A 15,184-nucleotide genomic window follows, 5' to 3' on the forward strand; every position below is an offset into this window, starting at 1 on the left:
TCAGAACTCCGTCAGAACTCCGTCGAAAGTCTGTCAGACTTAGTCCCTCGAAAAGTCTGGTCGTGTGTACGCGGCATTACAATTTCCATAATTCTAAATAGGAGCAATTGCCTGTAATAGTTAGTAGGATGATTCTGGTCTTGAGTGTATATAGTATCTCACAAAAGTAAGTACACCCCTCATATTTTTGCAAATATTTTATTATATCTTTTCATGTGACGACATTGAAGAAAATACACTTTGCTACAATGTAAAGTAGTGAGTGTACAGCTTGTATAACAGTGTAGATTTGCTGTCTCCTCAAAATAACTCAAACATTATTGTCTAAACCGCTGGCAACAAAAGTGAGTACACCCCTAAGTGGAAATGTCCAAATTGGGCCTAATTAGCCATTTTCCCTTTCCGGTGTCATGTGACTCGTTAGTGTAACAAGGTCTCAGGTGTGAATGTGGAGCAGGTGTGTTAAATTTGGTGTTATCGCTCTCACTTTCTCATACTGGTCACTGGAAGTTCAACATGGCACCTCGTGGCAAAGAACTCTCTGAGGATCTAAAGAAAATAATTGCTCTACATAAAGATAGCTTAGGCTATAAGAAGCGGGAGAAGAGGAGGAGGGAGGAGAACATACAGATTGAAGGACGGAATATCACCATTTGGCGCTGTTTTCAATTTGAGCTATCTGCTGTCAGGTACCACACAGATACCTTGTATAGAGACGGTGCTATGTGACACTATCTAGCCTGCTTCCAGTATACTCACCAATGCCTATGAGGGAAGAACCTTTGAACTGACCAGTGGATTGTCTATTTGAAGTGCCTGTTTTTAATTGGATCCATGTGAGTGTGATTTTAAAATTTGACGTTTTATTAAACTAGCTTTACATTATTGCACTATGGGAAGTTTCTTTTGTCTCCTTGAGGTAATTCTGAGATAATAAGCGACTATCCTCTGCCTGCGAAGTTCTCATAAGAAGTGGCTTGGAGAAAATAATCATCATTTGTATACACTATAAGCGTTTTTGCCTGACACGAGAGTGCTGGGCAATACTTTTGGTGAGTTTTTTATACAAGGGGGGCACGAGCACCAAGGGTGCGGTGGAGGTTTTTCACTTGATGGACACTTGGCTACAGAATGTTTATCTGAATTAATCATTTTTTGAACTATTGCCACCATTATGGTCACTGGTTTTCATCAATTTTCCTTGATTGAAGATTAATCGAATCCACTTTGGAACTATACATCTTTATTAGAGCACCATTTGTTCTTGTGTTCATTTTTTATTTTTTACCTTTTGTCACTTATTCACAGCATCACTATTTGTGTGATTTATATATTTCTTTGACTGTAAATCTTTTTTTGTTTGATTGTATTTTGTTGCTACTTCATCAATATTGATTGTATTGTTGATTACTTTCTATGCACATTTTTATTTTCACGTTGGGTATTTTTTGGTTATTATAGCACACTGCTAATTAACAGTGTGTATTTTGTATAGCGCCACTAGGTGCTTTTTTTTTGCATTTCAAGTGATAGATTTGCTTTCTTTCCACCTTCTGATAGATATATAAGAAGCTTGCCAAGACTCTGAAACTGAGCTGCAGCACGGTGGCCAAGACCATACAGTGGTTTAAAAGGACAGGTTCCACTCAGAACAGGCCTCGCCACGGTTGACCAAAGAAGTTGAATGCATGTGCTCAGCACTATATCCAGCGGTTATCTTTGGTCTGCATGACTATCATCCCAGAAGAAAGCCTTCTCTAAAGATGATGCATAAGAAAGCCTGCAAACAGTTTACTGAAGACAAGCAGACTAAGGACCTGGATTACTAAAACAATGTCCTGTGGTCTGATGAAACCAAGATACATTTATTTGGTTCAGATGGTGTCAAGCATGTATGGGGGCAACCAGGTGAGGAGAACAAAGACAAGTGTGTCTTGCCTACAATCAAGCATGGTGGTGGGATTGTCATGTTCTGGCACTACAGTTCATTGAGGGAACCATAAATGCCAAAATGTACTGTGACTTACTGATCAGAACATGATCCCCTCCCTTCAGAGACTGGGCCACAGGGCAGTATTCCAACATGATAATGACCCCAAACACACCTCCAAGACGACCACTGCCTTACTGAGGTTTAAATAAGTTTAGGGTAAAGGTGATGGACTGGCCAAGCATGTCTCCAGACCTAAACCCTATTAAGCATCCGTGGGGCATCCTCAAACGGAAGGTGCAGGAGCTCAAGATCTCTAACATCCACCAGCTCCCTGATATTGTCACGGAGGTGTGGAAGAGGACTTCAGTGGAAACCTGTGAAGCTCTGGTAAACTCCATGCCCAAGAGGGTTAGGGCAGTGCTGGAAAATAATGGTGGCCACACAAAATATTGACACTTTGGGCCCAATTTGGACATTTTCACTTAGGGGTGTACTCACATTTGTTGCCAGCGGTTTAGACATGAATGGCTGTGTGTTGAGTTATTTTGAGGAGACAACAAATTTACACTGTTATTCAAGCTGTACACTCACTACATTACATTGTAGCAAAGTGGCATTTATTCAGTGTTGTCACATCAAAAGATGTAATAAAATATTTACAGAAATGTGAGGGGTGTACTCTCTTTTGTGAGATACTATATGTCAATCCAGTTAACCAGCCTATACAATGCAAAACAGGGATTACAGCGCTGTTATCTTCCAGCACAGGAAGGGTTAATCTTTAGTGCAGAGCAACCTTGGTGCAGGAGATCAGTACTTAACCACTTAAGGACTGCAAGGATTTTCCTCCTTAATGACCAGGCCATTTTTTGCGATACGGCACTGCGTCACTTTAACTGACAATTGCGTGGTCATGCGACGTTGTACACAAACAAAATGTATGTATTTTTTCAAAAAGAACTTTCTTTTGGTGGTATTTGATCAACTCTGCGGTTTTTAATGCAAACCTGCGTCAGTGCAACAGCAAGTTTAACATCTCCCACTACTGTGGGGTTGAAGTCAATCAACACTAAGAAGAAAGTTTTTGTGTTCAAATTTCAATGTTATGTCTGTGGTATATGTGTACAATCATGTTTTTCAACATTTTTATTCTGTATAATAAACTCTTTTGATACTTTTTTTACTCCATGGTCCCGCTATAGTCCTTCAGTTTAGTAGTTAGGGTTTTTGTGTACAAATTTTTCAGGATGAGGTACTGGACTAAAATTGCCAACAATTGAGGGATCCTTTGAAGATTCCCCTCCCAATCTTTTCTTTATTTTAGCAGTCCTCAGAGCCTCCCACTTATCTTTGCTGTCTACATGAAAATTCAGCATTAGATTTTTTTCTCTCGTGTTTTTTTCTGCTTCCTATTTCTGTTTTTTCCCCTGACAAAAAAAAGGAGTGAGCCCATGGGTTTTTGGATAAATCCTCATGACACTTCACCAGTGATGTAAGTAACTCAGTTAAAATAAACAGAGTTATTTAAAGCAGTTACTTTAGAGGGTAATGAGTAATCTAACCGATTACTCTTCCCCTCATGGTAACTCAGTTCCCATTACTTGGACGGAGTTACTGCAATTACATCTACCGGGAGGCCCGCTGTGGCCGCGCTGCCTGGCCGTTCGTTCCGCCGCGGGGAGGGGGACTTTCGTCCGCTGAGCTGAGAAGAGGTTGAGACTCAGAGAGACTGTCTGGACTGCCCCATCCCACCCCGCCTATCCAGAGAGAGAATGTAGGGAGAACACTGAAAAATGAAGTCAGCTGACACCAATCGAGTGAAGGGGAGGGTCTCTCTCTCTCCCCATGAGGAAAGGCATCCCTGGAGGCATTCAAGTAAGTGACTGTCTGACGATTCGAATTGAAGTGCAATCGATCCATCCCAAGTCCTCCACCACCTCTGCTTCTTACTGATCACATCCCTACCCTCCCACCACCACTTCTACAACAGAGGTGATGGGGTGATATGGTAGGGATGAGATCAGTGGTGGTGGGGGATGAAATCAGTAAGAGGCAGAGGTGGTGGTGGGAGAGGGTGGCACCACCACTGCTACCACCCCCAAGTACCGCCGCTGCCTGCCACCCCCAAAGTACACCCTCGCAGCCACCCCCCCAAGTACCACCGCTGCCACCCCCCAAGTACTGTAAACCACCACCACTGCCATCCCCCAGGTACACCACCGCTGCCACTCCTCAAGTACCACCGCTGCCACTCCTCAAGTACCACCGCTGCCATCCCCTCAAGTACCACCGCTGCCACCCCGTCACACTTTGCTGAGTAACTAATTACTTTTCCAATGTAGTAACCGAGTTACTAACGCAATTACTTTTTGGGAGAAGTAATTTGTAACTTAACTAATTACTTTTTTAAAGTAAGATGACCAACACTGCACGTCACTCAGGTCTGGTAGGACAGCAGGAGCAAAATTGTCAAGAAATCACAGCACTGGATTTTCCATAAGCAAGATGTAGTTATTGTTTTATATGTGCCTTGATTCCATCATCCAAAAAATAATAATTGAAAAATACCTGCGTGCAGTTGTTCTATCACCTCCTAAATGTACCACATAACCCCCTCCGCGGTATGTTGACATTCGACCCCAGATAGGGTGGCCTCTAAGCTTGGACTGGCTCTTGTAGTACCAGGCAGAATCAGTGTTGGTTGCATTGGTGAATGCAGAGGAATTCCAGCCTTCACCATAATGTTCCATATCCTCGGTATCCAGGGAATAAGGTGCCCGACATTCATTAATCGTATTCTGGAGGACAGAAGCTACTGGGCAAGAGTCCTTCTTGACTCGCACCTGGCGAAACCTCGCGCTGCCAACCAGCTTGGAGTTACCATCCGTCACAAAGCCTGTCCCACATTAAACAAAGAAGTATATATTATAAAAATATGTTAACCACTTGAAACCCAAGCCAATTCCAACACTTTTCATGTATAAATCTGCATTTACTAAAAAGAAAATCAGAAAATTACTCAGAACCCCCTAAACATTCTATTTTTTGAAAGCAGAGACCCGGGAGAATAAAATGTTGATTATTGCAAATTTTTATGTTGCATGATATTTGCGCAGCCATTTTTAAAAGCAAACTTTTAGGGAAAAATACACTTTAATAAATATTAGTGTACACAAACACAATATAATACCCAATTTTTGATAAAATCTAAAATATGATGTTATGCATTATATCCAGCATGTTACTTTTTAAAATTGTGTATACCTGTGGAACGGCGGCAAACTGCGGTACCTAAAAAACTCCATAGGCGATGCTTTATAACGTTTATATAATACCAGTTTAGAGTTACACAGGAGGTCTGGTGCTAGAACTATTGCTCTCGCTCCGACATTTGATTTGATACCATATATAAATGTGCGATCACTGTTTACATATGCATGTGGTACTTATGAGTGGTTTGATCAGATGCTTTACAAGCTGGTTGTGGCTGGTATACATCACAGAGTGGAGGCGGGTATGGATGTACCTTCATCCCCTCTCGGAGCACAAGTACACCATGCGGTGGCGGGGCCTGTCTCTCTCCGATCACACAGGAGTGGTGAGTAAAGATGGCAGGGGGAAAGTACTGTTTGAAGGCTTAATCGGAAGAGTGCCTATTGATAAGTGTGGCTAGTCTGTAGCACTATTTAAATAAGAAAGTATGTCTTTTATATTCATTCCGAATTTCCCTTTGTTTTTCTGGCTTCATTAAATTCAACTAAGAATTGCTGCAGTTGGTATCTGATACTATTTGGGCATTTCAAAATAACACCACAAAATAAATACTGTTAGGGTCTTACTGGATGCATTTGGCAGTTGTTTGTGAGATTGGTGCTATGGATGCTTTCAAAAGTATTGGTATTAAAAAGTCTGAACAAGAGTCTGGACTTTGATTGGAAAGCCCAAGAAAGTATAGGATGATGAGGTGTGATTAACGTTAGTAACTATAATGATCTGCAGTCATTGTGCTAATGTTAATGATGTCAGTGTAGCACCCTCTAGTGTGCATCTAGTATAGGTAAACTCATTTTGTTGACTTATGGTAGTTGTGTGAGTCTGTAATTAGGTTGGGTTACTGCAGGGGAGGCAGGATGGCTCTACAGGGAAGGTCTATGGTACCTCCCCCTGGCTCTAGAAGCTTGGAGAAGCTTCTGGAAGTTAGTGGGAGGAAGCTAGGAGATCCTGATCTGCATAAATGAGGGAATCTGGCCAGTCTCCAGGCAGAGGGCCTGGCAGGGTGGCTGGGCCAGTCCTTAAATATGGTGGAGCCTGGCCGGGAGTCGGGTGGAGTATGGAGTGCTGAGGTTGCTTTTGTGTGGCCTGGGTGGGGACTCTGAGGCTGGAGCTGAGGAGGGGAAGAAGAAGAAGCCTAAGAGAGGGATCTCCATTACCTTTGAGTCTTGTGCAGAAGACATCTGGGTCGACATGGGAAGATCTGATCAGATGGAGGCTTGAACAGGATTCTTGCACAGCGAGGTGCAAAGGACTGTGTAAGTACCTCAGCAAACCCAAGGGCATACAAGGGGAGATACTGCCAGATGTAGTATTCTTTCCAGGGACAGTGTTTTGCTAAATCCCAATCCCTTGTCCTGGGGCATTATCCAGAAGCAGCCAGGTGGGCTAGTGGTCAAGCAGCCAGGAGGGCCGGTAGTATCTGCAAGTGTCAGGACTGTGTGATGTTCTACTGAGGAGACACTATACTCCTGCATACATTTTTGGACTTTGTGCTATTTCACTAAAGAGGACTGAGGCCGCGTACACACGGGCGGACTGTTCGCCCAACCTTGTCCGCTGAACAGTGTTTGGGCGGACAGTCCGCTCGTGTGTGGGCTTTCAGCGGACAGTTTCAGCGGACAGTTGGACGGACAAAGTCTTTCGGAAATTCCGAAAAACTGTCCGCTGAAACTGTGTTTGAGCGAACAGTCCGCCCGTGTGTGGGCCTGTCCGCTGTACTTTCGAAATGAGCGGACTGTTCCCGCTCGGAAAGTCCGCCCATTTCGAGCGCGTGTACAGGTAGGCGGGGCCCGCGAAGGAGACGTCGCGGGCTCCGCCGCCTGGAATGGGCTTAAAGGGGAACCCCAACGCCGAAAAAAATCGGCGTGGGGGTTCCCCCAAAGTCCACACCAGACCCTTGTCCGAGCACGCTACCCGGCCGGCCAGGAAAGGGGGGCGAGCGAGCGCGCCCCCCCTCCTGAGCCGTACCAGGCCGCGTGCCCTCAACATGGGGGGTGCCTTGGGGAAGGGGGGGCAGCGCGGCCCCCCCACCCCAAAGCACCTTGTCCCCATGTTGATGAGGACAAGGGCCTCTTCCCGACAACCCTGGCCATTGGTTGTCGGGGTCTGCGGGCGGGGGGCTTATCGGAATCCGGGAGCCCCCTTTAAGAAGGGGGCCCCCGGATACCGGCCCCCCACCCTATGTGAATGAGTATGGGGTACAATGTACCCCTACCCATTCACCTGTGAAATAAAGTACAAAAAAAAACACAACACAGGGGAAAAAATATTTTATTGCACAGCTCCGGGGGTCTTCCGTCTTCGGGGGTCTTCTCGCCGGACTCCTCCGCTATGTGTGTGTAGCTCTTTTACTAGCGGAGGAGTCCGGCTTTCTTCCTCCCCGCCGCCGGCCTCTTCTCCCGACTTCGGGGGTCTTGTCCCCCTCTTCGGTTCTTCTGCCGGGCCACCGCGCCTTCTTGTAGCTCTTTTACAGGCGGTGGCCCGGTCTTCTGTCGCCGCTGCCTTCCGTTCTTCTGTCGCCGCCTTCGGTTCTTCTGCCGGGCCACCGCGCCTTCTTGTAGCTCTTTTACAGGCGGTGGCCCGGTCTTCTGTCGCCGCTGTCGTCGCCGCCGCCGCCGCCGCCGCCGCCTTCCGTTCTTGTTCTTCTTCTTGTTCTTCTGCTTCTTCTCCTGGAGATGTTGACTCGACGAGCTCTCCGGCCGGAATGCCAGAGCCGCGCTGTGCGGTCACTTATATAGTGACAATGGGGCGGTGTCACATGGTATATGTCACATGGGTTGGTCACATGGTGACCCCGCCCCCTTACGATGTCATAGTCCCCATGTGACATCAACCCATGTGACCAACCCATGTGACATATACCATGTGACCCCGCCCCATTGTCACTATATAAGTGACCGCACAGCGCGGCTCTGGCATTCCGGCCGGAGGGAGCGACGTGTCAACATCGCCTGGAGAAGAAGAAGAAGAACAAGAAGAAGAACAAGAACGGAAGGCGGCGACAGCGACAGCGGCGACAGAAGACCGGGCCACCGCCTGTAAAAGAGCTACAAGAAGGCGCGGTGGCCCGGCAGAAGAACCGAAGGCGGCGACAGAAGAACGGAAGGCAGCGGTGACAGAAGACCGGGCCACCGCCTGTAAAAGAGCTACAAGAAGGCGCGGTGGCCCGGCAGAAGAACCGAAGAGGGGGACAAGACCCCCGAAGTCGGGAGAAGAGGCCGGCGGCGGGGAGGAAGAAAGCCGGACTCCTCCGCTAGTAAAAGAGCTACACACACATAGCGGAGGAGTCCGGCGAGAAGACCCCCGAAGACGGAAGACCCCCGGAGCTGTGCAATAAAATATTTTTTCCCCTGTGTTGTGTTTTTTTTTGTACTTTATTTCACAGGTGAATGGGTAGGGGTACATTGTACCCCATACTCATTCACATAGGGTGGGGGGCCGGTATCCGGGGGCCCCCTTCTTAAAGGGGGCTCCCGGATTCCGATAAGCCCCCCGCCCGCAGACCCCGACAACCAACGGCCAGGGTTGTCGGGAAGAGGCCCTTGTCCTCATCAACATGGGGACAAGGTGCTTTGGGGTGGGGGGGCCGCGCGGCCCCCCCTTCCCCAAGGCACCCCCCATGTTGAGGGCACGCGGCCTGGTACGGCTCAGGAGGGGGGGCGCGCTCGCTCGCCCCCCTTTCCTGGCCGGCCGGGTAGCGTGCTCGGACAAGGGTCTGGTGTGGACTTTGGGGGAACCCCCACGCCGATTTTTTTCGGCGTTGGGGTTCCCCTTTAAGCCCATTCCAGGCGGCGGAGCCCGCGACGTCTCCTTCGCGGGCCCCGCCTACCTGTACACGCGCTCGAAATGGGCGGATTTGCCTCCGCCTTACGTGGGCGAGTCCGTTCATTTCAAAAGTTGAGCGGACTGTTTGGCAAACAGTTCGTTGAAACAGTCCGCTCGTGTGTGGGCAAGTCCGCTCATGCAAATTTTGAGCGGACTGTTTGCCGAAACTGTTTGACGAACAAGGTTGGGCAAACAGTCCGCGCGTGTGTACGCGGCCTGAGAGCTTCTAGTTCCTAAAGAACTTTGCCACTGATCCATAGAGACTGCTTTTATTCCAGGATTGCAGTCCAGGATCTTTATTTCTTTTTGTACATAGAGAAGGAAGTTTGTCCTCATCTGTTGTTCTTCAAGTCAAGATGGGCATCCCATAATTCCTATACCCTATCCAAGTTGTTTTCCCCAATAAAACAACAAAAACAAGTCCATGGACTGATTTCTTGTGCCTGGATGCAAGTGGGAAATGCATTTTGCCTGGCTGTGCAGGAATAGGGGAAACGAGTAACCAGCGGCTCATGCGGAGGTAGTGCTACATTAGATTACAATTAGGGAATATGTCTGTATGTAATAATTGCAAATTGTTTTTTCTTTGGAAAATTGCAACTTAGATAAGGGCAAGAAAGTGCATAATTGGCAAAGGAACATGAGAATGTTATTACTGGGGATCTGTAAAATTTGCAAAGCATGTGCATTGTATTTTACATACAGTATATTAAAGTGTGTCTATGGTCAAAATATACAATCATATATTAATTTCCACATTGCATTTAAATTTTTTCTAGCCTACTCTTATTAATCTGAACAATCCTGAAGTTTGTAAATTTACTTTGTGATAATCCCAACACCTATTACTTCCTTGAATTATGTCCCGTGAGTAGGCACTCCTGTGTCGCACATTTCACATAGCCTGCCTTCTAAACTACAGAGGTGCTGAGAGGAGGAGTTTCAGGAGGCAGAGTCAGTACAGGAATCACTACTTGTAGGCAGCAAGGCACCATGGGATATGTAGTCCTTAGAAATTGTAAGTAAACAGCAGAGGAGAAGCAGCATAGGAAGCAGGGAATGCAGAAAGTTTTTGGAAAGCGATGGCCAGCAGACCCGGAGCAATCACAACATGAAAAGAGATTTTTCAACTAAGCTTATATGGAATTGTCAAAAATAAGTATTGTTTGTATTGGTATTACAATACTGATGTTATAAAATGAAGGTGTATGCTGTTATCAAAGAACCTCTGTAAACTTTATTGACTTTGTGTACAAAAAGTACAGTGGTATAATTTCAAGGGAAACCTCTCAATGTGCATTCCACCCATGCTTTTTGAGTACGGTAGGTAAAAGGTTCTTGCAGAGAGAACATTACAGAGTGCACACGTATTTAAAAGGTGCCATGTTAAATGTTGGAAAAGAACAATTGTCAGGAAAAGCTCAAACAAACTGGGTTCAATTAAAAATCTATCTACTTATACAACCATAGCCGTTCATGACTTTCAAAGAGACAAGAGGGGCAGAATATTGGAAAATAAGTGAGGAGCCACATGTTTATTACCATGAGAAGAGACGCTTGAGAGGAGATATGATTTCAATATACAAATACCGTACTGGTGACCCCACAATAGGGATAAAACTTTTTCACGGAAGGGAGTTTAACAAGACTTGTGGCCACTCATTAAAATTAGAAGAAAAGAGGTTTAACCTTAAAGCGGAGGTCCACCCTAAAATGGACCTTCCGCTCATCGGATTCCTCCCCCCCTCCGGCGCCACGATTGGCACCTTTCAGGGGGGAGGGGGGTGCAGTTACCTGGATAATCCAGGTAACTGCACCCACTTCCGGGCTAGCTCTCTGCGGAAAGGGGCGTACATTACGCCCCTTTCCGCAAGTGCCCGCCCCCTTCCGCAAGTGCCCCGCTGCCTGCTGGGAAACACACAGATCCCAGAGGCAGCGGGGACCGTCCTCATTGCGCAGCGCGGCTCGCGCATGCGCAGTAGGGAACCGGGAAATGAAGCCGAAAGGCTCCATTTCCTGATTCCCATACCCAAGATGGTGGCGGCAGCACTCGAGTGTCGATCTAGAGATCAGCTTCGGGTGCCGACATCGCGGGCGCGCTGGACAGGTAAGTGTCACTATTTTAAAAGTCAGCAGCTGCAGTATTTGTAGCTGCTGACTTTTTAAAAAAAAAAAAACGCGGAGTCCCGGCGGACTCCCGCTTTAAACTGCGTAGAGGGTTCTTTACTGTAAGAACGGCAAGGATGTGGAATTCCCTTCCACAGGTGGTGTTCTCAGTGGGGGGCATTGATAGTTTCAAGAAACTATTAGATAACCACCTGAATGATTGCAAGGTATGGAATCTGTGGATGAATTCAGACTCCACTATTGATGATCAAGGTGATGGTGGATCAGAGTCCCCATCTCATGGTAATAGTTGATTAAACCCTGGTTTGAGCTTGACCTCTGAAGGGGGCAGCGGAATTTCTGCATAAATGGTATGGTATTTTCTTTTATTGGTGTGGACCTGAGCAACGGGTTTATGGTTATGAGTAATAGCTGTGTTTTGTAATCTATTAGTATTGTATGATGTGTTTGTATAGTTGTTAGCTGGGGAATGCCCCAAGGCTATGTTTTGAATTTAATATTAAAAGTTCTCAATAAAGAGAAGTTATTAAAAAAAGCGTTCAGAAATGTACCCTTCTTTGCATGTTTTGTCAATTGGCTACTGTCAGTCTTTAGCTTTATATCAACTACCCCACTGCCATTGAAAAAAAAAAACTAATATTTCAAATGGATACACAAAAAAATTAAACCACCCACTTAGTGTATCGTCACCACACTGATAATGAACTCTCTAAACCTATAGCAATAGCTGCTACTTAAACAAATAATTAGAGAAACAGTAGGTGCATCAAAATCTATTAACCGAAATAACCAAATAGATGATACCTAGTAGCGCTAGTGCTATGTGAAAATTGAATTCACTCACCCTATCTATCAACTCTTACTCTGTATTCCCACACAGAAGAATATTATATTCAATAAATTAAATAGTCACTAATGACAGTGAGCATACACGTATGCAATTACTTATAAAAAAAATTGGTGAAACACAATATAACCATATACTATAACCTGCAATTTCCACAGACAAAAAATATGTAAAAAATTGTAAATAAAAAAGTATATACAAAAAGTTTTTTGTGTATATAAATAAAGCAATATAGTCCGTCACCCAGGGGTGATTACAGATCTTCCCACAATATTCCTGCTTTTTTATATGAAAATAATTAATTCAGTGTGCAAGCAATTTTCTGAGAATCCTTCACCACACCAATGACCCCCCTCGTAGGAGCACTCACCAACAGCTGAGCCTAGCACTCTCGTGCTGGGCTAATAAAGCATCAAATCTCTCACGAGATGATAGTAGATGTTGAATCATCAATCTCTGGACATTCTCCTTTAAGGCTTTAATAAATATATTTCACAAGAACCTCAAAAGAAAAAAGACCTCCAATAGTGCAATACTGTAAACACTCTTTAATTAAAAATAATCCACTCGTTTTATGCACTCACATGAATCAATATGAAAGAAAGCACTCCAAAATCACATCAAGCCACTTCAATCTTCAATAACATCACACTATACTCCAAGGCATTGGTGGTCACAGCGGACACTAGTTAAGCCGACAGCATGATTGCGTCTCCTGCTTGATTTCCCACAACAGAATAAGTAATTGCATGCGTGTATGCTCCCTGTCATTAGTGACTATTTCATTTATTGAATATAATATTCTTCTGTGTGGGAATACAGAGTAAGCCCCTGTACACACGGTCGGAGATTTCCACAACCAAATCCGTCGGATTTTGCCTGTCGGATTTTGTCCGTCGGATTTTGTCCGAAACTGTTGCATACACACGGTCGGGCCAAGTTGGCGAAAAATCTGATCTTTCAGAACGTGATGACGTAATTTCGTTACGATGGGACTACATTCAGGCTAGTAGCCAATAGCTTTGATGTAGGAATTTGATCTGAGCATGCGTGGCACTTGGTCCGATGAAAATGCTCTACACATGATCGGATTAGGTCCGTCCGGCCCAGTTGGTCGGGAAATATTTCCAACATGTTGGAAAATTGGGTCGGACGGAGATTCGGACGGAATCAGTCCGATGCATACCACACACAGTCGGATTATCCGACGACAGGGTCCGATAAGACGCAATCCGACAGATTATCCGACCGTGTGTACAAGGGCTAAGAGTTGATAGATAGGGTGAGTGAATTAAATTTTCACATAGCACTAGCGCTACTAGGTATCATCTATTTGGTTATTTCGGTTAATAGAGTTTGATGCACCTACTGTTTCTCAAAAAAAAAAAACTACCTACTGAGGATTGCTAGGGTGGAAGTATTTGTGAACAGTAGGGAACGGGGCTGTCTTTATTAAGGCCATATTCCCTAAAGAGAGGTAAGAATATTTTACTTTCACAGTACAGTATGTTTGACAGGTTCTCCCAAAAAAACTCCAATGTTGTTGAAAAAAAATATCTTCTCCTAGCGAACTAAAACATATTGCAAGGGTTTTAGCTAAATCTTTTTCTGTTATTAAAGCGGTTCTTCACCCTAAAGGGGAAGTTCCCCTAATATGTTCCCTCCCCCCCTCCGGTGCCACAATTGGCACCTTTTAGGGGGGAGGGGGGTGCAGTTACCTGGATAATCCAGGTATCTGCACCCACTTCGGGGCAGACCGCCGCAGACCCCCGCAGAAGCCCCCCCCCCCCGTTGTGTTCTGGGAAACACACAGTTCCCAGGACACAGCGGGGACCAGAAGAGACGCGCAGCGTGACTCGCGCATGCGCAGTAGGGAACCGGGCAGTGAAGCCGCAACGCTTCACTTCCCGATTCCCTGACAGAGGATGGCGGCGGGGGCAGCAGTGAGACGAGTGAACGCTCGTCATCTGACGCTGACATCGCTGGACCCTGGGACAGGTAAGTGTGATTTTATTAAAAGTCAGCAGCTGCAATATTAGTAGCTGCTGGCTTTTAATATTTTTTTTTTCAGGTGCAGAACTACTTTAAGAGACGGATATGTCCCTTGCCAAATCATTTATCATACTGACTGCTAAGTGGAAGAATCTGCCTACAATCTCAGTTTTGTAATGAGAAAAAGAACATCTACAATCAAGAATTTTAGGAAGCATCTTAGAAAAAAATGAAACTCCTATTGCAAGGGATGCTTCTGATCTGACTTTCAGCCATAGGAGTGCGCAAAGGGTGTGCCGGGTGTGCCTGAGCACACCCTAATCACCCCGTGCAGTGCCGATTTCCCCTCCTTTCTGCCACCCCCTGTCTCCCCCCCCCCCCTGCAGTGCTTCCAGCTCCCCTTCTCTCTTCTCCCATCGTCTGCTGCGGGAGATATTTCAGGATGGAGAGCAGAGGAAGGGGCCAGTCATTTAGCAGGCCCTCCCTTTTCTAAATGAACACAGTGATTGATCTGTACTGATTGCTCCTGTGTTCATTCTTAACTGAGCATTAGGGATGAGCCGAACACCCCCCGGTTCGGTTCGCACCAGAACTTGCGAACGACCCCCGCGTTCGGTACGAACGTTAGAACCCCATTGAAGTCTATGGGACTCGAACGTTCGAATTGGAAAGTGCTAATTTTAACGGCTAATATGCAAGACAGTGTCCTAAAAAGGGTTTGGGGACCTGCCTCCTGCCTCAGGGGACATGGGTCACTGCAAAAAAAGTTTTAAAAACTGCCGTTTTGGCGGGAGCACTGATTGTAATGACGATTAAAGTGAAAAAAAAAAAGTGAAATATTTCTTTAAATATGGTGCCTGGGGGGTGTCTGTAGTATGCCTGTGAAGTGCCACTTGTTTCCCGTGTTTAGAACAGTCCCTGCACAAAATGACATTAAACGGAAATAACACCATTTAAAACTGCTTGCGGTTTTAATGTTATATCTGGTTCCTGCAATATGGTTGAAAATCATTGAGAAACATGGCATGGGTAGCCCTCCCTGCCCATTACCAGCCTATTTGGGTCTTGTACGCATATTAAGGGGAACCCCGTACCCATATTAAAAAAAGGAAATGCGTGTGGCCCCCAGGCCCTATATACTCAGAACAGCAGTATACAGGCGGTGCAAACAAGACAGGGACTGTGTA

At 45.7% G+C, this 15,184-nt stretch overlaps 1 protein-coding gene and 1 long non-coding RNA gene across 2 annotated transcripts in view; one reads left to right on the forward strand and one right to left on the reverse strand.

Moving 5' to 3' along the window:
• LOC143930570 (polycystin-1-like protein 2) overlaps nucleotides 1–15,184 on the reverse strand; it is a 189,505-nt gene that overhangs the window by 33,022 nt on the left and 141,299 nt on the right. The window contains exon 36 of the mRNA XM_077455002.1: nucleotides 4,502–4,829. Coding sequence (XP_077311128.1) covers nucleotides 4,502–4,829 — 328 coding nt within the window. The remainder of the gene's footprint in view (nucleotides 1–4,501; nucleotides 4,830–15,184) is intronic.
• The window catches only part of LOC143930573 (uncharacterized), a 56,989-nt gene continuing 45,329 nt past the window's right edge, over nucleotides 3,525–15,184 (forward strand). Inside the window, exon 1 of the long non-coding RNA XR_013262798.1 lies at nucleotides 3,525–3,808. This is a non-coding gene — a long non-coding RNA (uncharacterized LOC143930573). The remainder of the gene's footprint in view (nucleotides 3,809–15,184) is intronic.

Source organism: Lithobates pipiens, unplaced genomic scaffold (assembly GCF_037356315.1).
Source record: "Lithobates pipiens isolate NorthernLeopardFrog02 unplaced genomic scaffold, aLitPip1_a1.2 Scaffold_10, whole genome shotgun sequence".
In the NCBI taxonomy this organism is placed as follows: domain Eukaryota; kingdom Metazoa; phylum Chordata; class Amphibia; order Anura; family Ranidae; genus Lithobates; species Lithobates pipiens.